At 42.0% G+C, this 24167-nt stretch overlaps 1 protein-coding gene across 2 annotated transcripts; it reads right to left on the reverse strand.

The window, feature by feature from the left end:
- Positions 1 to 598: 598 nt before the first annotated feature.
- Positions 599 to 23871, reverse strand: LOC130040398 (E3 ubiquitin-protein ligase TRIM38-like). Of its 2 annotated transcripts, none has more exons than XM_056132470.1 (7): positions 23768 to 23871; positions 21815 to 22250; positions 11799 to 11894; positions 10550 to 10780; positions 7674 to 7696; positions 7467 to 7579; positions 599 to 1320 (listed from the first exon to the last, which is right to left on the reverse strand). In XM_056132470.1, the coding sequence occupies exons 2-7, from the start codon at positions 22217 to 22219 to the stop codon at positions 764 to 766; spliced, it is 1425 nt and encodes a 474-aa protein (XP_055988445.1). In that variant the 5' UTR covers positions 22220 to 22250; positions 23768 to 23871; the 3' UTR covers positions 599 to 763. The 2 variants fall into 2 exon arrangements, with proteins under 2 accessions (XP_055988445.1, XP_055988447.1); XM_056132472.1 differs by having other exon boundaries at positions 23785 to 23832.
- Positions 23872 to 24167: the final 296 nt, after the last annotated feature.

Consider the following 24167-nt stretch of genomic DNA (forward strand, 5'->3'; position numbering starts at 1 on the left):
AAATAGAGCCCTTTGAACATGGTGTGCTAGCTGCCAGTTTTTAAAGGGGCTGGCTTTTGTGTGGGTTCTGGTCCAGTCAGCTTGATGGTATCTTTCTTGGTGAAGCAGGAACATCCGTGAGATACTCCCGAGATGGGCCTGCTAGGTGGGGCGCCTCTCTGCTAAACAGAGGAGTGTGAGTTCTAGGGCTCTGCTAGTGTTGGATGCACATCACAGTGAGAGCATCCTTCATGCTATTGGCCTGCAATATGCCAAGGATACAAGTAAGTCAAACCCAATGAGCACTCAGATTCATGCCCCTGGTCTTGTTACCTATTTCAACTGTCATTCCAATCTCTGCTCCACACACTCCAGATTTTTCCCAGGACCACGTGGTATCCTGAGAAACATGTGGAGAGGGGTAGGTAGAGTGTAAGGCAAGTGCCCTACCAACTGCGCTGTCTCTACTGCCCTCTGCTTTCTCTCTTACCTCCGAAGAGTTCAAATGGTCTGAGCAAAATATAACACAAACTTTCTCATTGCTGGGTCACTCTCCCTGAAGTCACTAAAGGATCAGGAATTAAAGTTCTAAACCCATTAAAGCAAGTTACACAGGACAGTCCAAGGACACTGCTTTATGTGGCTTTTACTCGGCTCAGGCTTATTAACGTTCATATTTTCAGAGTCTTCAGATAAATTTATTTAATGCAGAATTATGAAGTACCCAGAAGCTCATGGAAAAGGCAGTGAGGGAAAAAGCAATTTGGATCCCCAAAGATTTACATCATAAATCCTCTACCCTGGATAGTTGGTACAGAGGGTTTTGCTTGTTTCCAAACATGGTCAGAGAAGAAGATGGGGAGACCAGGAAAAGGGGCAGGAGAGTGTGAAAGAAGGAAGCTTTGGGGAAGGTGAAGATGTGGGAGCCAGTTTCCACGTTGTAAAAGGAGACAAGTCCGGCCTCATAGTCCACAAAAACCCCCACAACTGAGAGATACTCCTGATGAAGGGAGGTTCTTGGCCAGGTAAGAGCTTGTAAGCCTCTGTCAGTGCATTGTCTGATGGCCCAAAATCCACACTCAGGGTGTAGCTTCACAGGGAAGTCTCTCGGCACATCGGCCAGACAAACTCCAAACGCACACAATTTACTTTCTTCTCCCACATCTACTTCAAAGTAATGTCTTCCTGAGGTGAAGCCTTCACGACCCAGGACAGCAGTTAAGGCAGTAAATCTGCTGGCAGAGTGTGGCTTCTGCTGAGGATAGCCACCAGTCACCTTTGTCCCATCCTCAGACAGAAGTAGATCACTATGAGCTGTTTCTGGATCCAGAGTCACGCTGACTGAAAAAAAGGCGACAAAACAAATTAACAAGAGGGCAAAATTACATGCTACCTTCTGTGCTCAGAATATGACTTACATGATGTGAAACCAATCTATGTTCAAATGCTCCCATCCCTGGTTGTGCAATACACTACCTTAATTTCCTCACCTCTATAGTAAAAGTGATTCTTATGGGAAGACTAATAGAAAATGGAGTAACACATGATGTTGTGTTAATATTATAAAGTCCCAAGCACAGGTAAATTGATTCTTTTCCATAGCTGGTGAGAATGCATGTTGCTATTTTCAAATTGGTAGCCTGGAGTACAGGGAGCTTACAGAATTCGAAAGTTCATCAGCATTGTTGTAGTACCCAAGAGCCTGCTGTGCCATCACAGGGATAATCATAATACACCTATTGCGATATGAGATTAGTGAAAGGTAATGGTATTATAGGAAGATACAGTCTACAAATGAAATTTTGTAAGGAACCAGAGAGGTAGTAGAGCAGATAAAGGAACTGGCCTTGGATGCAGCATACCCCAATTCAATTCTTGATACCACATTGTTCTTCCAAGTACTACTATGGGTCACTGTTGAGCACAGAAATAGGCTTGACTACTGCCATGTGGGACCCAAAATCCCAAAGAATAAAAAAATAGAATTGAATTTGTACAGATCCAGATGCATGCCTATAGAGCACTGGAAAAAGAAATAAAAGTTTATTAATGTTTTCCTATTTATACTCTTTAATTTTAATCAACTTATATAAATTATATTATTTAGAAAAATGTCAATGATGACAGTGTTTAAAAGGACAAGTAATAACATATTACAAAAGTACTTCTATATACTAAAGATGCATGTACATGATATAATACCTGTTCATTTTTCTAAATAGTTTCCCAATAAATTATAGGACCAAAAATTAGGTATGTGGGGGGTATGGTGCCGCCAGCAGGTCAGTCTGTACCTGTGAGGTGAGTGCATCAGCAACCTGATGGCGCCTTCAGACTTCCAGATACCCCCAAATTGCTGCTGTGCCTTTGGCCAAACCCCAAAAACTTGGGGAAAAGTTTACCAAGAAAGTAAACGGCCAAAAGTTAGGTATGTGGGAGACACCCCCACAAACCACCTCCAGCTCAGCTATATAATTGAAGGCAAGGCCTCTCTAGTTCCTGATTGAACTGCTTAATGGTCATGATCCCAGAGACTCAGAAACAAATCTTGAAACCCAGCGACTTTTGACAGAAATGCGTCTAGACCCCGCAGTATGTTACTGTCACCGGGCCACCCTGAGGGGATAGGGTGTTGTCCCTCCGCCTGCTCCCCCTTGGCAGCTAAGTGGCTGCCATCCTCCAGAGGTCACTGGATAGTCAGGTTTGGGCCAGCAGTGATGAGACATGTGGCCACCAGGATGAGGGTGGAGCCATCCCTTTCCTCCCCGCCCCAACAAGACCCCAAGCTGCCGCCCACGAATGGCCTTCCTGGCTCCGGATAAAGCTGCTTAACAGCCATGAAACAAGAGACTCAGGAACAAATCTCAGAACCCAGCAGGTTTTCACAGAAATCCCTCCAGATTTAATTGTTAAAATTTTGAAATTGCAAAATTGCACGGCCACTACTGTGGCCGCACGGCATCATATGTTATTATTCATAACCAGCAATAGAAAACAAATTGTGTACTGTTGCTTTTTTGGCAGATCTGAGCGTTGGGGTAAAATCCCAATAATAATGGTGGGTCTGGTGTCGAAATATTGGATGTAATCGAAGTAGAGAGATAGAGTAACATGGAAATCATCTGCCCCACAAGTAGGGAGCAGGTGTGGGATGGAGTGTATACTGGGGAGTTTGGTAGTGGAAAATGGGCACTGGTGAAGGGACAGGTGTTTCATTGTATGACCGAGACTTAAACCCAAAATCTTTGTAACTGCTTTCATGATGATTCAATAAATAATATTATAAAAAGGTGAAAAAAAAGTAAAGTAGAGTTTATGCCCAATTCAATCAGTCTAATCAATGGATGAATAAATAGCAACACTCCTACATAAAAGTTTGAAAGTTTGTAAGTCTACAACTGTACCTCATGGTGTTTCACTAATAAAAAAAAAAAATTCGGTATGATGGAGCCATGTCCACAAACCACCTCTGGATCAGCTATTCAAGCTCATTTATCAGCCTTGCTTCAGAGACCCATAAACAAATCTCAAAAGACATCAAAAGTCATGGTTAATCTTACACCTGCACAAGCTGAACAGAGCAAGGTAAATCAGAGGGCTGCCTGGTGCCCACCTGAACCAAGGCCCTGGCAGCTGCTTGCTCCCACAATCCAAAATCGCCACCATGCTTCCGGCTGGACTCCACTATCTCAGGATTGACCCCACTGAGATATAATCTGCTAAAAATTTGGGTATGCGGGTTTGTGACTGAAATCTCCAGGCTTCTCAGCGTCAGGATGGGCTACCTTCCCTTTCCTCCCTTAACTTCCAGAAGACTCAGCTGTCACCCAGTTAAAAAAGTTTCTCCAGCCTTACCTTTCTGATAAAAATACTGAACATCCTGAAAAACATGATGACCTCTTAGTGCCTGTATTGCAGACCACAGTGCACAAAAGTAGAGAGAGAAAAAGAAGACTGGTGCCTGCCATAGAGGCAGGCTGTGGGGGGAGTAAGGCATTTTGGGAATGGTGGGAGGGAAACAGAGGACGCTGGTAGTGCAAAATATACACTGGTGGCGGGATGGGTATTGGATTATTGTGTGACCAATAACCAATCATAAACAACTTTGTAATGGTCTCACAGAAATTCAGTGAATTTTTTTTAAATACAGAGATGATTTGGGGGAAGTTTTTACTGTTACTATTATATAGCTCATTATAAATACAGCTTGATAACTCTTTCTTTGAAACTACTAAGGTCAAAAGTTTTAAAATTCAGAGTATTTTTCTAGTTCTAAAGATTAATAAATACATGCATTCTAAGTCATTTTCCACAATCAGTTCTGGATATTGATAGTTCTCATGAATAAAATGAACTGAAAATCACTGCACCAAATCAACACATTTGCACATGGTCACATCTTGAACAGTATAAGGCAGTGACTGTAATCAAATTCATTAACATTTTTGTAATAAACCATAGAGTCAAACTACATTCAATAATATCATAAGTAATCACATATTGGGGCATTTGGCCACGTAGCAAACCAGACATAAGATAGTCTCTGTCATCTCTACTTTCCTGTAACATTCCTACCTCTTGTGAATGAGGAAGACCTAAGAATGCATTTGGCTGCATCAGTGGGATGGAATGCTTCTATTTCACTATGGAAGACCACATTCTGCTACCTCAATTGCTCTCATGTTAAAATCCTTCTAAGAGCATCTTCTAGACAAGCTCACACTGAATAAATAATTAGTCCTTCTGCCAGGTAAGAGTCCATGGGAAGAGGATGAAGCTTCTGTGCCAAACTTTGGGAGCAAAATAACTAAGGTTAGATCTATTAAATGACAGAAGCACCTGGAAGGCTGGGGTTCAAAGTCATTTATGCTGACTATGAGCAGGATCTCCAAAACCAAGAGAATGCACAGCTCCCTTTAAAATTGAAGGCGTTTTTGTCAGGTTGAAATATTGTTTACCTTTACAAAGCAAAGTAGAACACAGCGCCTCCAAGGGGCAAACCTAACAACCAGAGTGATCTAGAAAAAGGTGACTCATACCCATGGAAATAGCGGCATGGCTCCAGCCAAATTCCAAAGCAGTCAAACTGCTAAGGCATTTGGACTCTGACTCTGTGTGCTGTTGTATCTTTCAAGGATTTAAACATACTGAAAATTAAATTGTAGATATTTTTAAAAATAATAATAATAAATAATTAGCAATATTGAGAGTTTCAGGATGATAAGATAATGACTGGGAAACTTGTGAAATGAGCTTCTAAGGAAGAGTCAGCAAAACCCCAGGCCTCTCATCCTAAACTAAAGAGAAATGAATTCTCTATGGTTATAGACAATCAATTACAATTAACTTGAAAGATCCTTCCATGATCTAAATTCCAGATGAGATTGTAGCCCAGTTAACGCTCATACTGCAGTTTTGTGACACCAAGAACAAAAGACCTATAGTTGCACCTAGATTACAGATACATAAAATTATAATTGTGAATTTTTTTTTTTTTTTGCTTTTTGGGTCACACCCGGCAATGTTCAGGAGTTACTCCTGGCTCATGCACTCAGGAATTGCTCCTGGAGGTGCTCAGGGGAGCCATATGTGATGCTGGGAATCGAACCTGGGTCGGTCATGTTGGCTGCATGCAAGCCAAACGCCCTATCCGCTGTGCTATCGCTCCAGCCCCAATTGTGAATTATTTTTAAGTGACTAAAATATTTTTGTAGCAATAGATTATTAATATAGTTAATAAATTCCCTCTGATTCAGTTTGATTTTATTGTAAAATGAAAAATGAAAAGCTCTCAGGACTCAGAACTCTCTGATGTTTGTAATTATGGATAAACGATTTTGAATATATAAAAGGAAATATAGATGGAGGAAGCTTGATCTCTGGGTTTGGTAAAACTTGGGTTTCATTACCGTACTGAAATTTACAAAGAATGGCACTGTAGAGTAGCATTTTCCTTCCATTGTTCATTGATTTGCTCAAGCGGGCATCAGTAACATCTCCATTGTGAGACTTGTTATTACTGTTTTTGGCATATCAAATATGTTAAGGGCAGCTTGCCAAGCTTTGCTGTGCAGGTGTGATACTCTCGGTAGCTTGCCTGGCTCTCCGAGAGGGGCAGAAGAATCGAATCTCGATTGTCCCAGGTTGGCACGTGCAAGACAAATGCCCTACCCACTGTGCTATCACTCCACCCCAGAGAATGGCACCTAAAATATTTTTGTTGTAATGGATAATCCTTACCTACTATTCTTGGGTAGGTGAATATATGGAAATACACAAACACACACACACACACACACACATACACACACACACACACACACCAGACTACATTCCTCAGGCCAAGTAAGTCTTCCCTAATCCTAACTCCTGCAGGGTCTTTATCCAGTTATTTCTTTTAGGGTCATGTCAGAGTTTGTACCATGACTGTGCTCTTAACTTATTATACTTCTTGTGGTGCTTAGCCTGTCCTTTTGATGCCATGGTGGCTTACAGCTTGACCTGGGTCCATCCAAGTCCCTCACTGGAAACTTCCTTTGGGAGTGTAAGGAAGTAAGGTCAACTGAGGCTTAAGTCAAGTAAATATAATGGATACCCAGGAGTAAATATTACTTGGAGTCAATTAACTCCCATGATATTGCTAAACCATGTAAAGGACATAAAATAAAGAGAAAATCAATATAGTATAAGAAGTGCCAGATGGAATTGAGTGTGCATTGGGAGCACTATGATGGGAATAATTCAGTATAACACAGTAAATCTAAGCTCCCTGTCGGAGGAACAAGGACAAACCAATGTTATGCAACAACCCCAGACAATGTTCTAAACACATCTTGCAGCTTCACACCTTTAACTTTTGTGACTATACACTTAAGAGGGAACTGCTAATTATTTACTTTTCTAAATAGACAAATGGGGTAGGAGGTGATTATTCTGAACTAGAACAGTAAAATATAAAATTTCAGAAATCTGAAGGGGCTTCACTCGGGATGGGAGATACGTGCTGACAGTAGACTATAGACTGAACATGAGGACCACTTAATACTTGCATTGCAGACCAAAACACACTAAAGTAGAGAGAGCGTAAAAGGGAATGTGCCTGCCACAGAGGTGGGGGCGGGGATGGGGTGGTGGTGGTGGGAGGGATATTGGAAACATCGGTGGTGGAGAATGGGCACTGGTGGAGGGATGGGTACTTGATTATTGTATGACTGAAACGTAAACATGAAAGTTTGTAAGTCTGTAGCTGTACCTCACAGTGATTCATTTAAACAATAATAAATAAATAAAAATATTCTGAAGGGTCTTCAACTGAACAGAGTGCTAGGTTCCTGCCCAAGCATCGGGTTAGACAAGGAAGAGTGTGCTATTTCACTGAAAATAATTAAACACACTTTGTGTATGTGAGCCTGTTAAGGGACTTCGTTTCCCTGTAAAGTTCCTTCCACCCTTTTAGGGCCTTTTAGGACATACACTACTTGACTTACCTTGATATCTCTTTAATACTTTCCTCACATCGAAGTAAAGTTCAGAAACATTACACTCAGTATGAAGATCCAAAGAGATGGCCTCTGGCAACTCCAGCTTCACATCAAAACTCCTGAATAAGCAGGACCGGAGATGCCATCAGAAGGACTTGCTGTTAGTCTTCATAGACCCACACCCCTGCCCTCCTGCATTCACACCCCACTCACCTGCTCAAGGTGAGTTTCACACCCTGTAGAGAAACAAAGACCAGATTAAACTGTAGAAACACCAATATTTCCTGGAGCTTGTCACATGGGGATGCTCTCTATAAACACTCTTCAAGCACAAGGAAAGTGAACACAGGTTTAGATAGGAATGTATTCCTAACACTGCAATTACATCCCAGTCTCCAAAGCATATTTGCATGGTACCATGTCTAGGATACCTGAGTCTTTATTTCGCTTGTAGAAAATTCTGAAGATCTTAGTGTGTGCAATTACAAGTGAGTACTGCTTGGAGAAGAGGGGCAGAAATGTCCCCAGGTCATCTCTTGCTTTCATGAACATGATTTCCACCAAGAGACTTTTATATTAGAGTTATGTATTGTAAAATTCCTCAATGCGGAATCCACAGTAACCCCATGCAACTGTTTCAGTATATGGTTGTAGCAGGTATCTTACGGGCAATTGATGCTGGAATCTCAGTCAAGAAGCTAACTACCTCTTTTATTGGGTGAACTAGGATAAACAATTGCAGGCGTTTATCTTCCTGCCTGAATCTTTGATGCAGGTGAAGCCCCATTAGAACTCATGGTAAAAGGATTTTTTCAGCCATATTCAGGACAAGATTATCACTGGTTTTGGCTGTCTCACTTTATCAACTGCCACCCACATGAAACTTTGAAGAGACAATTTGACGGTGTTTTTGAAGCATGAACATGAAATAGACACAAATAAATGGCAACAACATTTATACCATAGTTCTCAAAAAAAAAGCACTGTTCACATCAAGGGAACACATTTATTCAACTCCATGAGCACATGCTACAGACTTGTGGAGTTCTTAGGAGAAATACAATATTTTAATATCATCACTAATGGAAATTTTGTTATTGTTGTTGTTTGGTGGCCATATTTAGCAATGTTCACAAATACTCCTGGACTGTATTTCAGAGTTACTCCCAGTGGAGCTCTGAAACCATACATGATTCTAGGATCTAACCCAGTTACATTACCTGCAAGGTAAACAGACTACCTGCTATGCAATCTTATGGCCCTAATGTACAATTCTAAGTAAGCTGACAGTATTTTTGTCAGTCTTTACAAACTTTCTAACAAACTTAGTCTTCTCTCACAAACTTAGGATAGACTCGGACTAATGTATTAGAATCAAGTACACAAAGACAAATCCCTACTTCTACACTCAATAAAATTTTGACCAAGAAGCTGGGTACATGATATGGAATATGAAAAGGCCCTTTAGAAATGGTGTTGGGGGTTGGAGCAACAGCAAGCATGTGAGGCATTTGTCTTGCATGAAGCTGACCTGCGTTTGATTCACAGCAACCCATATCGTCGCCCGAGCACCACTAGGGGTAATTCCTGAGTGCAGAGCCAGGAGTAAAACCAGTGCATCGTCAAGTGTGAGCCAAAAGGAAAAAAATCGTGTTGGGAAAAAATTACATAATCAAGAGTGAAAAAAATAAAGCTGGATCCATATTTCAAACATTACACAAAAGTCAATTCAATGTGGATCAAAGCCCTTGAGATAAGACTAGGAACCATAAATTATACTGAGGAAAATATGAGCAGACACTTCAAGATTTGAAACTCAAAGTGTCTCCAATGATACAATTCCTGGGGCAAAGGCAACAAATATATACAAACATAACTGCATCAAGTTAAAAAATTCTACCTTGCAAAAGAAAAATAGGCTAACACTGAAAGAAACCCATCTGAATGCGAGAAAACATTCAAATCAACACAGCGGATTAAGGATTAATATCCGAGATATACATATCACTCACCAGGAGCAACAACAAAATATCCAAAAAGCCTATCAAAATTTGGAGAGAGGAAAAAATATATATGTGTAGAGAGGGAATTACAGACACATCTCTGAAGAAAACAGATAAAAGGCCAAGAGGCACATGAAAAACTCCCTTTTCCTTATCTGGGAAATTGAAATCATGACAATGATTTGAATGAGATATTATCTCACAGCAGTGAGAATGGCATATATCAAAAAAAAAAACGGAAAACACTATGTTGGAGGAAATAAAGTGAACAAGGAATTCTCATCCACTTCTGGTAGGAATGCTTTCACCTTAGGCTAAACGGTAAAGAGATTTCTCAGAAAAGTAAGAATAGAGCTTCCATTTGAAGAAACAATTCCATTTCTTGATATGTACCTTTTAGACACTAAAACATTTATTCCAAAGGACATATGAACAGAATTATTTTGCATCATTTAGCAAGACCCAGGATGGAATCAACCCAGGTGCCCAATGAGAGAGGAAAGGATAATGAGGGTATGACTTATTAAATAATGTAATGCTATGTAGCTGCAAGGAATATTGAAAGCATTTTGCTGCAATTTGGATCAAACTGAAGGATATCATGTCACATAAAGTAAGTCAGAAGAAGGACAAATACAGGATGGTCTCACTTATCTGTGGTATGTAGACTAGAAGGACACAGGAGTGAAAGATAAAGGAGGGGAGGAAATACCTAGACTATACTTAACATGATATCATAGAATGGGAAGAACAGGGAAGGAAAGAATGAAGGCAGATGTAAGAAATGGCAGATGGGTGGTAAATGGGCAAGAGACAGATGTATCAGGCATGTAGGAAAGGTAGAGGTGAGATATATGGATATATCTAAACCCCCAAAGCTAATAACACTGTAGTATAAAATATAAATTCAATGATTGAACTTCCAAAATGTGCTTGTCAAGGAGGCAAGCAGGGACTTGGAGGGAACCTGGGGACACCGATGAAGAGAAGTGAACAATGGTGGTGGATTGGTGATGGAACATTGTATTCCTGAAACTCAATTATGAACAACATTGCAAATCACAGTTCCTTAATAATAATTATTACCTCCATCAAATTCTGGACTGTGTCCTGACATTTCCTCTCAAGTTCCAGGATTTGGTTTTTAAGTTCCTGGCTTTGTTTTTCCACCTTGTCTTCACCTTCCTGCAATTTCCTCACAGTCTGCTGCTCTTCTTGCTTAAGCCTCCTTAGAAAATATGTCTCTTCCTTGCGCAGAAATCTACGGAGATTCTCAAATTCAGACTGGATTTTTTGTCTCTGAAGCTTGACCTTCTCCTAAACACAAAAAGTTTAAAAATGCAAACCAAGTGTTGATTTTTAAGTGAATAAATGAGCAAAATAAGATCTGTAAACTCAACTGATTACTGTCACACTCAATGAGAAAGGAAACGCTGACTACATGGAAGAAAAGGAGTATACTAAGTTCAGTGAAGCAAATAGAGAGGAAACTGACAAAACTGGTATCTGGGCAGATAGACAATACAGCAGGCAGGGTGCTTGTCTTTCATGCAGCCACCTGGATTCAACCCCAGAAGCCAGTACAATTCCCTAAGCTGCTCAAAGAATGATCTCTCAGCAGAGGACCCTGAGTGTGTCCTGAGCACCTACAGTTGTGGCCCCCAAAAGCAGGAAAAACAATTAATATAAATCCTCTATAGAGGACCCAAGTAAAATTCGTAGATGCAGAATAGATAGTATTGTTGCCAAGAAGTAGGAGAAAGGATCAGTGAGGCCTTAGTGCATGCTTACAGACCTCCAGTTTGAAGTATTAAAGAATTTCAGCACTCGGATAGTGGGAAGTATTTCTATGGTTTCTGAGCCATAGAAATACTTAGTGCCAATAAACTGTACACCAAAAATGATAAAAATGAAAACTTTTGTCATATGCCTATTTGAACCAACATTCAACCAAAGGAAGCTTGCTGAGCTATTGTGACATGACATTCCCATGAAGCATTCAAAATGAAAATTGTCTTATATTATCTGATCCTCAGTCATGAACAGAAGGCAGACATTTAAATGTGGGAGCAACCAAGGTGATGGAGAATGAAGGATCAGGAGAGGTAAAGGACTTGATTATGGTACTAGACCTATTATCATATGTTTGTGAAGTATAGCAAGAGAACTAGAAATGGAAGTATAAGTGTTATAAAAAAACAAATTCTAGTCTCTCTCTAGGCTTCATCAATTTGGTCTGGTTGAGGGACAATAATCAATTAATCTGTCTATGTCCACTCATCACCAAAACTTATCTAGTTGAAAAAAGGTTGACCAATCACTTTAGTTTTCTTACCTCCCATTCTGTCCTCTGATTTCTTAGGAACAACTTCAGATTGTTGCATAGGGACTCATCTTCTCTCAATTTTGTCACTGCTTTCTGTAGCTTTTCCTGAAAAATATTAAGAAAGTACACATATTTTTCAACTTTTTGCTAAGTGTTTAATGTGAATTCTAGTACTATTGGACATTCAATACTCTTCAAGTTGCAGTAACTTTGAATGCTTGTTGAGTCTGTATACTTATAAAGGAAGCTATTTGATCGCAGAAAAGGTGATTTATATTTAATATCAGTTTTTGCTTTCAGAATTACATGTGCAAAGGAATTAAGTTGTTATTCCAGGGACTATTAAAAGGTAGATATGTGTAGGGTAATTACAAGAATGTCTTCTGCGAATTCCAGTAGATTAGAACCACAGCAGTCTTTCCAGAGAAATATTGCCACACAACTAGATAACAAGTATTATAGAATAATCGCTGACACACACAGATAACTAAGGGAAGATAACTGGAAATTCATGACACTTTCTGTGATGGTGCTGAAAGGGAAAGAGCAGGAAGCCAAAAGCAGAAACAACCCATGCAGGAGGATGGCTGCTGACCCTTTAGAAGATGCAACTGTGAAATCAAAGGAGAATAATTTAGATTCTAAAATCAATAAATTGCTTTTTAAGAGATTCTTGCTTTCATGAAAGCAATTTTAATGGGAACAGGATTTAATATGTTCACTTGATCATTTGATCACTTGACATCCCATTACACATTGAGTTGCTCGAGCAGGTGCCAGTAACGTCTCCATTCGTCCCTGTTGCGTGCTAGTGTAGCCCAATGGCATCTGCTCACTTCAGGAACACAAGGAGCCTCAAACCTGTCAATCAGGGTCTTGACATAGAAATCTGACCATCTTGAAGGTGGGTGGCCATGCAAATTTTGACGCCCCATGGAATCCAGTTGGTATGGCTCTAGTCCAGCGGTCATCTCCAAATTATGTATCCAGCCCATCTGATTTTCGACGCCTTGGCAAATGAGACAGTGTCCCTGATTCTTGATTGCCAACGGAGGTCGGAACTCAAGATTCTTTCTCTCACTTGAGTGAAGCGTGATACTCCAAGCATAGCTCTTTTGATTCCTCTTTGGGAGACCCGAATAGTGTTCTCAAGCTGTTTTCGTAGGGCACAGGACTCTAACGCGTATGTTAATGCAGAAAGAACAGTGGAATCGAAGAGATGTGCCCAGAGCTGGAGGTTCTTTTTCCTCTTATCTATTTATTCAATGCTTTTGAAGGCATTCCAAGCTGCTCTCTTCCTCCTCTGCAAGTCAGGTGCCAGGTCATTCATTATGTTGACTTCCCGACCGAGGTAGACATAACTTTTGCATTTGGAGATGTTTGTTTCATTGAGAGTGAATGGAACTTCAGAAATGAGACCATTTCTCATAAACATTGTCTTTGTCAATTCAGCTAGAGTCAGAGCTTTGCACACTCACAGTTGGTCAGCATTTGTGCCGCTTGGCTAGTGTTTGCTGCTATTCGAATGATGTCATCAGTGAAAAGGAGGTGGTATAGTTGCCGACCTTCTAACTTCATTCCCATTCCATCCCATTCCAGTTGTCACATGAAATTCTTGAGGGTGGTACTGAAGAGTTTCACTGAAATGGCATCAGCTTGCCGAACACCTCCCTTGACATGGATGATCACTTCCTTGTAGAATGGTAAGATCCTGGTAGTGAATCTGTAATACAGCTCATGGAGGATCCTGATTTATTGAGTTTGAACGCCCTGTTTGGCTAGGGCTTTGATGACTACTTCAGTCTCTACAAAATCAAAGGCCTGCTTTAAATCAATGAAGGTTAGACAGAGAGGCATTGTGAACTTCCGAGAAACCTCAATGTGCTTGGTTATCCTGTGGATATGGTCGATCATGCTGAACCTTTTCAGAACCTGACTCGTTCGCATGGCTGTCCTTCATCTAGTGTCTGCCAATCCTATTCAGGGTGACTCAAGTGAACAGCTTATAGATGAGAGACAACAGGCAGATTGGATGATAGTTGCCAATATTGTGGATGCCTCCTTTCTTGTACAGTAGTACAGTCCTGCTGGTTTTCCACTGGGAGCTTGCATTCAGACAGGTAGTGTGTGAAGAGCCGAGCCAGTGTATTGATGAATACTGATGGCAGATTCTTCAGGTGTTCGGGTCTGACTTTGTCTTGGCCGTGTGCTGTTTGCTTCTTTACCGATGAAATGGCATGTCGGATTTCAGAAGGGAGAATGGTGGGAATGACATATCCATCCTGTGGAATTTGGTATGTGGGCAGGTGGACATGGCTATCAAAGAGATCTGAGGAGAAGTCATGAATAATCTCCAGTGTCCTTCTGGATTTGCTCGAGCGGGCCCAGTAACATCTCCATTGGAGACTTTGTTGTTACTGTGTTTGGCATATCGAATACTCTTGGTAGCTTGCCGGGCTCTCCGAGAGGGGCGGAGGAATCGAACTCGGGTCGGGCATGTTGGCTGCTTGTAAGGTGAACGCCCTACCGCTGTGCTATCGCTCCAGCCCATCAGGACATCGGAGGGTAGTCATCTTGATCTTGTAGTTCAGAAGGACTGGAGGGTGTAGTGAATGCTTTTCCTGGGTCCTGCTGCATCTGCCAGCACTGCTCTTCTCTCTTTGAAGTCTTCTTCATTGCTTCTCTGCACTGCTTTTCGAGCTCAGATGTTTGCATGCAGTTGCCTGAGGCATGCTCCAAGACTTGTTCATTAATGAGTGCAAGAGTTTTTGAAGATAGGAGTCTTTATGTGACTATCTCTCTCCCACGGTTCCTCGCACAGTCATGGAGGTGCCGAACCAGTCAATTGTATTCTTTGTCAATGGTGTAAATATTGGCATCTTCCCATGTTGCTGCAATAGGGCCAAAGAGCTCCCAGTTGGTGGTCATTTTGGGAGTACTCTTAAACTTTTCAGCCTTTTCTTCCTGCTCCACGAAATCAAATTTTTCACAAAGGAGAGGGTGTTCCTATCCCATTTGGAATTTTGGGGCAACAGTGACATCGGTCAGGCAAAACTGTCAATTGAATATGATATAGCCAAATTCATTGTATAATCGTCCACCAGGAGACTCCCATGTCCAATGTCTAGATTCGATCTTCTAGAACGGTGAGTTACCATGGATAGTTTTGGTAGACATGATGAACTCAGATAGTCTCTCACCCTGTTCGTTCCATTCTAGGCCATTGGTCCCAATGTGGAGTTCTTTGGCTGATCTATTTGGTCCTATCTTGGCATTAAAATCACTGACAATGATCTTGTAGAATGTGTGGTCTTCTTTATAGAACCTCTCCAGCTCCATATAGAACTTCTCAATTTCTCCTTCATTATAAATGGATATTGCTGCGTATACAATGAAGATAGAACCTGTCGGGAGTGAGCCACATCTATTCAAGTGTAATTGTCCAATTCTGGTTTTTAGGTATTTGAATGAATCAATATTCATGGCCGAGTTCATGTTCACAAGGACACCGACACCTCCGAGGCCACTTTTGTCACATGATCTGTGGAACAGTTCTTTTCCAGTGTCGAAAATGGCATGATGTGATTGATGCCTTCTCATCTTGGTCAGACCAATGATGTCGTACTTGATCTTCCACACTTGCACATTCAGGTCCTAGATAGATGCATCTGATGCCAGCATATGTGCATTGAAAGTACAGACAATCAGTTTTGTTCTTCTTCATTTTGGCTGCTTAGTTTGGCCTTGAGATTTTATCAGCCTCTCCTTCCTCATCCTTCTTAATGCTGCAGTATTGGTGGCTCTTTCAGAGTCAGTGGAATGAAATCCATTGTATTTACTGGTTTTATTGTATTTTACCCATTGTATTTTACTGGCATATCGAATACGCCACAGATAGCTTGCAGATTCTGCCATGCATGCAGCATAATCTCGGTAGCTTGCCAGGCTCACCGAGAGGGATAAAGGCTTTTAGTGCAGCCTCTAATCCCCCTTGCAGGTGTTCCTATGGTTCAAGCCATGTTTGAACCCCATCAAATATGGTGTGGTAATCTTGGAGTAGGTAATATATTCAATACTTTAAAAAAATTTCCCATGTCCTCTGAGTTCTCATTATCCTGTAGCAGGAATTAATGGTCCTAGAAACTTGTCAGCAATGGATTGTTGCCCTTGCATGAACCCAATGCTATCCTATGTTTCACTTACATCATTATCATTAAACCGGTAAGAATCTCAAGAATAAGGTTTGGGCAGGGAGATGAAGCTCTTATCTATTCCACCTTAAAGCCCCTTCCACCTTATGATAGCATATCTAATATAAACAGATGGGGAAAACCAAGTTATAAAGACAGTGAAGAAATTTCTTACCAACTATTTAGCATCAGTACTAATTGATTTATGCAGGCTGACTCTTTGGGTTCCAGTCATTGTCTATGTCATTCTTTTTATTAGTATGTGGTGGAATTTACTTTAATAGGAGTAGCCCATTTACACTTCCTAAGTGTGTTCTTGCTCCACAGAGTTGCTGGTGGGCCTCTCCTCTGCGTATTGGGTGTCTGTAGGACATGTACTGAGAAAGGATGCAGAATCATCACACAAGAACACCTATTTTTTTGGGAATGAAAACACAGCGTCCCACGGCTGAAATCTCTTCTTTTTTCTACCTGCTTCTCTAGGAAGAACAAAAAAATCCATTCTCTTTGGATACAATTTGCAAATGTCCCATTTTGAGGAAAGGGCAGGACTTGGATGATAAGGTCTTAAGAGAGAACCAGAGACCTTTTCCTCAAGGGTAGAAAGGGCACAGAAGGAATGAGGCAGCAGAATCATATCTGCTTCTCTCTTTCACCATAAAAAAGTGCATCCTTCCTTAGATGCTTCTGAGTGTTGTGTTCATGACTTTTAAGATGAAACCCATCCCTTAACTTCATCCTGCATAGCAATCGTTTGGAATTATTTTTATTTCTCTTCTTCGATCTTTTTTTTTTTGCTTTTTGGGTCACAGCCAGTGTTTCTCAGAGGTTAGTCCTAGCTCTGCACTCAGGAATCAGTCCTGGTGGTGCTCGGGGAACCATATGGGATGCTAGGAATTGAACCTGGGTTGGCCACATGCATGGCAAATGCCCTACCTGCTGTACTATTGATCCAGTCCCTTCTCTTCTTGCATCTTGATAGAAACTTCCACTTCACTCATCATAAAGGAATAAAATCAATCTTACTATAGATGTTTCTTTTATTTTTGTCAGAAACAGAATGGTCTCCTCATGTCAACATAGTCCTTCCATTATAAAAGAAAATCCCTTAGTAGTTCGTTGACTGGGACCTCAGCAGATGTTCACTTATCACTTAATCACTTAACTTCCCGTTAGTCGTCGATTTGCTTGAGCATGCTCCAGTAACGTCTCCATTTGTCCCTGTCGCGTGCTAGTGTAGCCCAATGGCATCTGTTCACTCTGGGAACATGGAGAGCCTGAAACCAATCGTTCATGATCTTGAAGAAGTCTGACCATCTGGTAGGTGGGCGGCCACGCGGTCTTTTGACATCCTGTGGAATCCAATCCGTAACAGCTCTAGTCCAGCGGTCGTCTTTAAATCTCATTACGTGACCAGCCCATCTGATTTTTGACACCTTGGCAAATGAGACAGTGTCCCTGATTCTTGATCGTCGACGGATGTCGGAACTCTGGATTCTTTCTCTCATTTGAGTGAAACGTGATATTCCAAGCATAGCTCTTTCTATTCTTCTTTGGGAGACCTGAAGATGTTGGAAGCAAAAATTCCATTCCTATTTTATTACTCTCCATCACTGTCCTTACTCCCCACACCTCAGCCTAAGCATAGGCAATTCTCTGAATATGCATTTCTGCTCATGTAGTTCCTCTGTCCAGGACACCATCTCCATTCCCATGCTTGCACATACAGTCAACTTTTTTTTTAATGTATCAATTCTGCTATTTATTCAGTAACTTATTAGGCTGATTGGAGTGGGCATGAGCTCCACTTACTTTTTTTCATTTTTGTAATTTTATTTATTGAATCACCATGAGAGCAGTTGCAAAGCTCTCAGGTTTAAGTCTTGGTCATACAGTGAAACACCTGTACCGTCACCAGTGCTCATTCTCCACCACCAAAAACCCCAGTATACCCTCATCCCACACCCTGCCCCTTCCTGTGGTTCATATGATTTTCCACATTAGTCTCTCTCTAATTTGATTACATTAAATATTTCAACTTGAGACCCACCTTTATTATTTGGGATTTTACCTCAACACTCAGATCTGCCAAAAATGCAACAGTAGACAATTTGTTTTCTATTGGTGGTTATGAATAACATATGATGTCGTGCAGCTGCAGTAGTGGACGCACAATTTTGAAATACCGAAATTTCAGTAATTAAATCTGGAAGGATTTCTGCCAAAACCTTCTGGGTTCCGAGATTTGTTCCTGATTCTCTTGGATCATGGCCATTAAGAAGCTTGATCAGGAGCCAGAAAGGCCGTTTGTGCGTGGAGACTCAGGGTCTCATTGGGGCAGGGAGGAAGAGACCAGCTCCACCCCCATTTTATGAGGCCCCGCGTGTCTTGTCACTGAGGGCCCAAACCTGACTGTCCAATGTCCTCTGGAAGATGGTGGCCTCTGAGCTGCCAAGGCGGAGCAGGTGAAGGGACAACACCCTTTCCCCCCTGGGTTAGTCCAGTGATGGTAACCCATTGTGGTGACCAGATGAATCTATGTCAAAAGCCACCAGGTTGTGAGATTAGTTTCTTAGTCTCTGGGATCATGGCCATTAAGCAGTTGGATCAGGAAGCAGAGAGGCCTTCCCTCCAATTTTATACCTGAGCCTGAGGTTGTTTGTAAGTGTATCTCCCACATACCTAACTTTTGGCTGTTTACTTTCTTGGTAAGCTTTTCCTCAAGATTTTGGGGTCTGCTCAAAGGGTACAGCAATAGTTTTGGGGTATCTGGGAGTCTAAAGGTGCCATCAGGCTGCTGATGCAATAGCCTCACAGGTAAAGAATAACCTGCTAGTGGTACCATACCCCATACAGTCAACATTTTTGAACCCATCAAGAATTTGAAGAGACTTCGGGAAACTTCCTCAGATATTACCCCCACCAATTCCCCAATCACCTCCTGAGAAAATCACAAGGTATTTTCTTCAGCTTTTTTATTTACCTGTAGGGTAGAAAAACTGTGGGATAGAAACATCAGTGTTTCTCTTCTCCCCAGTTTTATATTCTGTCACATGATCTAACACATTTCATTTTCTCAACTTATGTCCATGGTCTGAGGTCATAAATACACAGCTGTGGGTCTGTGCACATTAAATTCTAGGGAAGAATTTCGTCATAGTAAGTTCATTGACAAGTCTGACTTCCCAATGAGAATTAGAATGAACAATCAGGCACTAATGCAGCAGTGATGGATCCTTAACTAATGTTTAGCTAATGACATACTGAAAGCACTGTTTACCAAATATAATCATGGACCTCAAACTGAAAAGCTCAGTTTTCAGGGTGTCACACAAGAGCAGGTGGTTGAGTGTAGGATGGCATTGCTTTGTCCTTCCTCCCTTGCCACAAGAAACTCAGGTTTATTACAGTGCTCCTGAGGCACTTCCATTCCATTGTGTTTATCTGTAAACTCTTCCCTATGCTCTTCTCTCCAACCAGTTAAATCAGCTTTTTCCCTAATCAGACTATGTTAACTTGTGAGATCAGATTCCTCAGAAATCTATGATTTTATATGTCTGAGTGAAATTTTGCCTTTCTCCTCTCCTTATGTCTTATGAATCACAGTCCGGTCCGGTCCTCCTGTTGTTCATTGATTTACTAGAGAGGGCCCAGTAACATCTCCATTGTGAGACTTGTCGTTACTGTGTTTGGCATATTGAATACGTCACGGGTAGCTTTCTAGGTTCTGCCGTGCGGGTGAGATACTCTCGGTAGCTTGCCGGGCTCTCCGAGAGGGGCGGAGAATCGAACTCGGGTTGGCCATATTGGCTGTGTGCAAGGCAAATGCCCTACCGCTGTGCTATTGCTCCAGCCCTATGTCTTATGAATAGTTTACTTTAAGGCAGTGCCCTTTTTGTATAGATACAGGTAGACAGATAATATTATGCTTTTGTAACTTAGGATTTAATTGACCTTGAATATTATTCACTCCCTCAGAGTTTCCTGTCCCTGCACCTGGCTGTCCTCGGCAGGGCCCCCTTGGAGGGGGGCAGGTTGAGTTTCCCTCCCCGCCCCAAGCAGAGCCCCGGCAGCCGAAGACCTCCAGAACCAGCCACCCCCATGATGAAACAACTCACCACACGATGAAGGTATCAGCAATGGAACATAGGCATGTGGGGTCCCGGGGCTGAGATCCCATTAACGGCCAAGACCCAGAGACTATAAAACCTAGCTCCCGGAAGAGAACAGCACAGAATCTCCTGCCCCAGCCCCTGGCTGTCCTTGCAGGGGCCCCTTAGAGGGGGGTGGGTAGAGTTTCCCTCCCCTCCCCAAGCATAGCCCCAGCAGCCAAAGGCCTCCAGAACCAGTCACAACAATGCTGAGACCACTCTCCATACGCAAGAAGGTACCAGCAGAGGAACAAAGGCATGCGGTTCCTGGGCCTGAAATCTCCAAGCCTGCTTGGAACGGGGCTGAGCATCCTCCACCCAGATCCTCCATCTTCCAATAGGCAGGGGTCACACTCACCAACTGCCCCCTGGCACCATGTAATCCCATCAACGGCCAAGACCCAGAGACTATAAAACCCAGCTCCTGGAAGCGGATATCTTATTACCTCATTCTTACTTTGGACAACCTGACAAGGCTATCGAATGTAACCTGCCCACATGGTAGAATCTCGCAAACTCCCCGTGGTGTACCCAATATGCCAAATACCACTAACAACGATGGATCTCATTCTCCTAAAATGAAAGAGCCTTGAATATGACACTTTTTAACATCTCAGGGCTAGGGTGAAATAGTCGTTACTGCTGCCTGCTCAAGGCAATTGACGAACAACAGGATGATCATGATGATTATTCACTCCCAGATATCTACTTTCTCGACTTAAGCCTCAGTTGCCCTTAGTTCCTACCACCGCAAAAGCAGGGTCCCGATGAGGGACTGAATGGACCCAGGGCAAGCGGTGAGCTACATTGGCATTGAAATGGGCCAGGTCAAATTGCTACGATTCTTAACTATAAGTTAAGAGCTTGATCATAGACAAATGCTGTCATGAACCAAAAATAAAAATGAGGCCAGGACTCTGCTAGGGATAGGAAAGACTATCAGGCCTGAGCACTGTAGTCTGAGATTGAGATGGCCCTAGGAGAGCAATTCTATAAGCTTGAGGTATTTCTTAACATATCCATACCAAATGATTTATATCATGAATGCTTATATGTTTGTTGGACAAGAAGAGGAGAAACACATCCATGAGATTCCGTTCTTGGGTGGGTCGTCCTGCTGAGATCTGTCCTAGAAGAATTACCTCCTGAGGGAGAGAACTTTACCCATATTGATTGTGACCACAACTATATGTAATTGTTACCCCAAACAGTCATGCTTTGGGATTTAACTAGACTGTAAGAGTGGGAAAGGGGATCAGGATCCAGACTCTAGTAGGAGAAAGATAAAAAGGTATCCGAATCCAGACTCCAGAAGGAGAAGGAGAAAGGGGATCCAGATCCAGATTCCAGAGTCAGAAGGAGGGTGAAGGGGGATCGAGGAGGAGAATAAAGTAGCATGGGGGAGAAAGAAACAGAAGGGAGGCAGAGGAGAGAGACAGGAGTGCATGGAGAGAGGATTGGAATAAATTGCAACTAAGACCAACCAGCCTGGCCCTCAGTCCTTCCTTCGCCTGCCCATCGACATTGACCTCCCTGAAGTGGGGAAAACGGCCTGAGACTACCTAATGCAGAAGCCGGAGAGAAAGAGCTGCCACAGTCTTTTTGTGTTTACATCTCTGGCATTCCTGAGTGCTGTCTTTTTTGAGTTTACACTGTTGAGAAGCCCTCTGACACAAACGCTTACCTTGTAGTCTTCACAGACGTCTTCAGCAAGAACCAAGACATGTCCTTTGTGCTGCGGTTTTCGTTCACAGCACAAGCAGATGAGCTGGTCATCATCTTCGCAGAAGAGATGGAGCTTCTCTCCATGTTCCTCACACAACTTTTCACAGTTCACGTTCTTGATAGTTTCGATGATGCTTTTCAGCTTCTTGTTGGGTCGGAGACTCTCTATTTGAAATGTCTGCATACACAGAGCACAGAATGCTATCCCCTCTGCTGGTTGGTCCCCTTGCTGGTTCTCATTGATGCCCATTAAGCACGCATGGCAGAAGCTGTGACCACAGTCAAGAACCACTGGATCAGTCATCAGCTGCTGGCAGTTGGAGCAGGTGGCTTCCTCCCTGAGTTTCTTGATAACTGAGGCCATGATTTCTCCTTGAAATGTTCCAATATTTGATCTGTTAGCAAGAAAGGAAGGAAGAAAGAAAGGAAAGAAGGAAGGGAGAGTGAGAGAGAAAGGGAGACAGAGAGAAAGGGAAAGAGAAAGAAAAAAGAAAATGAAATTGAAAAGATATGTAACATCTGAGTGTGGAAAATGGTATCCATAATCACGCATGGTATTTTATATAAAAATAGTAGTAAATGAAATTGAAATTTAGTTGCTCGGAATAAACAAACAACAAACACTGTCCTCCCACTGTTCATCGATTTTTGCTCGAGTGGGCCCAGTAATGTCTCCATTTTGAGACTTTCTGTTACTGTGTTTGGCATATCGAATACGTTACAGGTAGCTTGCCAAGCTTTGCCAGGCGGGCAAGATACTCTCGGTAGCTTGCCGGGCTCTCTGAGAGAGGTGGAGGAATCAAACGTGGCTTGGCAGGCTGGCTGTGTGCAAGGCAAATGCCCTACTGCTGTGCTATCACTCCAGTTGCTCAGAACAATTAGTCAAATTTCAGTTGTTTAATGGCTTCATGTACTTGAGTCTGTATAATAGCCCAAGTAAAGAAAATTCCTATATTGAAGAAGTCTTAATAGTCATTATTGAGAGTGAATAAGAAAACAACACAGTCTATCTCACAAAACATAAAGCAAGAGAGAGAAGTCAGTGAATAAATATGCAACTGCTTACTCCATAAAGTTTAAAGACTAACAGTACAGGAATTACTTCATATCAATACCGAGTGACACATAAGTCAATAAAATGGTCTCTCAAAAGTTCAAATGAATGAACTCAAACTCAGAGAGTTGGTATAACCCACCATGTGAAGAGCGGAGAGTCAGCGGCAGAGGCTAAGGGTGTGTGGACTGTGGGTTGCTAGATCCACTAGTGTTCATGAGGAACATCACAGTCTGGTACAGGGAAGAGAGTCCAGGGTCAAAAGAGTAAGTCATCACCCCGTCAGCTGCTGAGAGACCCTGCCTCTGTTCCTCATTCTCACTCACAAGAGTGTTGTGGAGAGATGGTGGAGGTGGGTGGAAATTTAGGGACTAATTTTCCTTTGCACTGTCATTGAGTGGCATTGAAAACAAGAGAGTCCAAAGGATAACAGAAAGCTATTTCTCTCTTATGATGAGTCATACTGAATCCTGGAGAATTTATTGTTGAGTCTTTCTTATTAAATTATTTTCAGAAGGGAGACATTATGGCTCTTTGACAAATATTTTCTGTTTCTAGAAAGGAGCCCTCCTCCTCTGAGTCCCCAGGGTGCTTGTCCTGGGGTTTCACTTGCCTCATATCCTGGTTATCTAATTTATGACAAGGAGTGTGTGAAAAAAAAAAAGAAAGTGAACAAAAGAGAGAGCAAGAAACCAATGTTCTGATCATGTTCAGATTTTGGAGATTCTCCTCAGAACAACCATGAGCACCCTGCCCCCACTTCCTCCTCTCTCTGTCACACACACTTCAGCGTCCCTCCATGGAGAAAACCTTGACTTGAACATTCCCAGAACTCCAGAGAACCCAGCTAACACTCACTTGTTTGCTGACAGTACCTTCTGCTGTTGCCACCTTCTCAGACTCTAACGGGAATTTGACTCTCACAGGATTCAACTCATAAATGAAACTACCGTTAAGTGTGGGACCAGAGTTTTGCAATTTCCTGTGTTTGTGCTCTGAGATTATCAGAAACGAAAGTAATCTGACCCACAAAAAAAAAAAATTTTTTAAAAGACACCTAAACAAATCGCTCTCTATTTTATCAGTGTCGAGGTAGGACAAGGAAAATAGAAACTTTTTTTTTTGGTCCCAAGAACAGAATCTACAATCAAGAAACCTTCACATGATCTTCACAGTCTCTGACTTGCAATTTTCTGCACTTGTTGCCAAATACCACTATAATCCATGAGACTTGGCAACCTTTTTTGTTCACCTGAGT

Source organism: Sorex fumeus, unplaced genomic scaffold (assembly GCF_029834395.1).
Source record: "Sorex fumeus unplaced genomic scaffold, SorFum_2.1 ptg000094l, whole genome shotgun sequence".
NCBI classification, from domain to species: Eukaryota; Metazoa; Chordata; class Mammalia; order Eulipotyphla; family Soricidae; genus Sorex; species Sorex fumeus.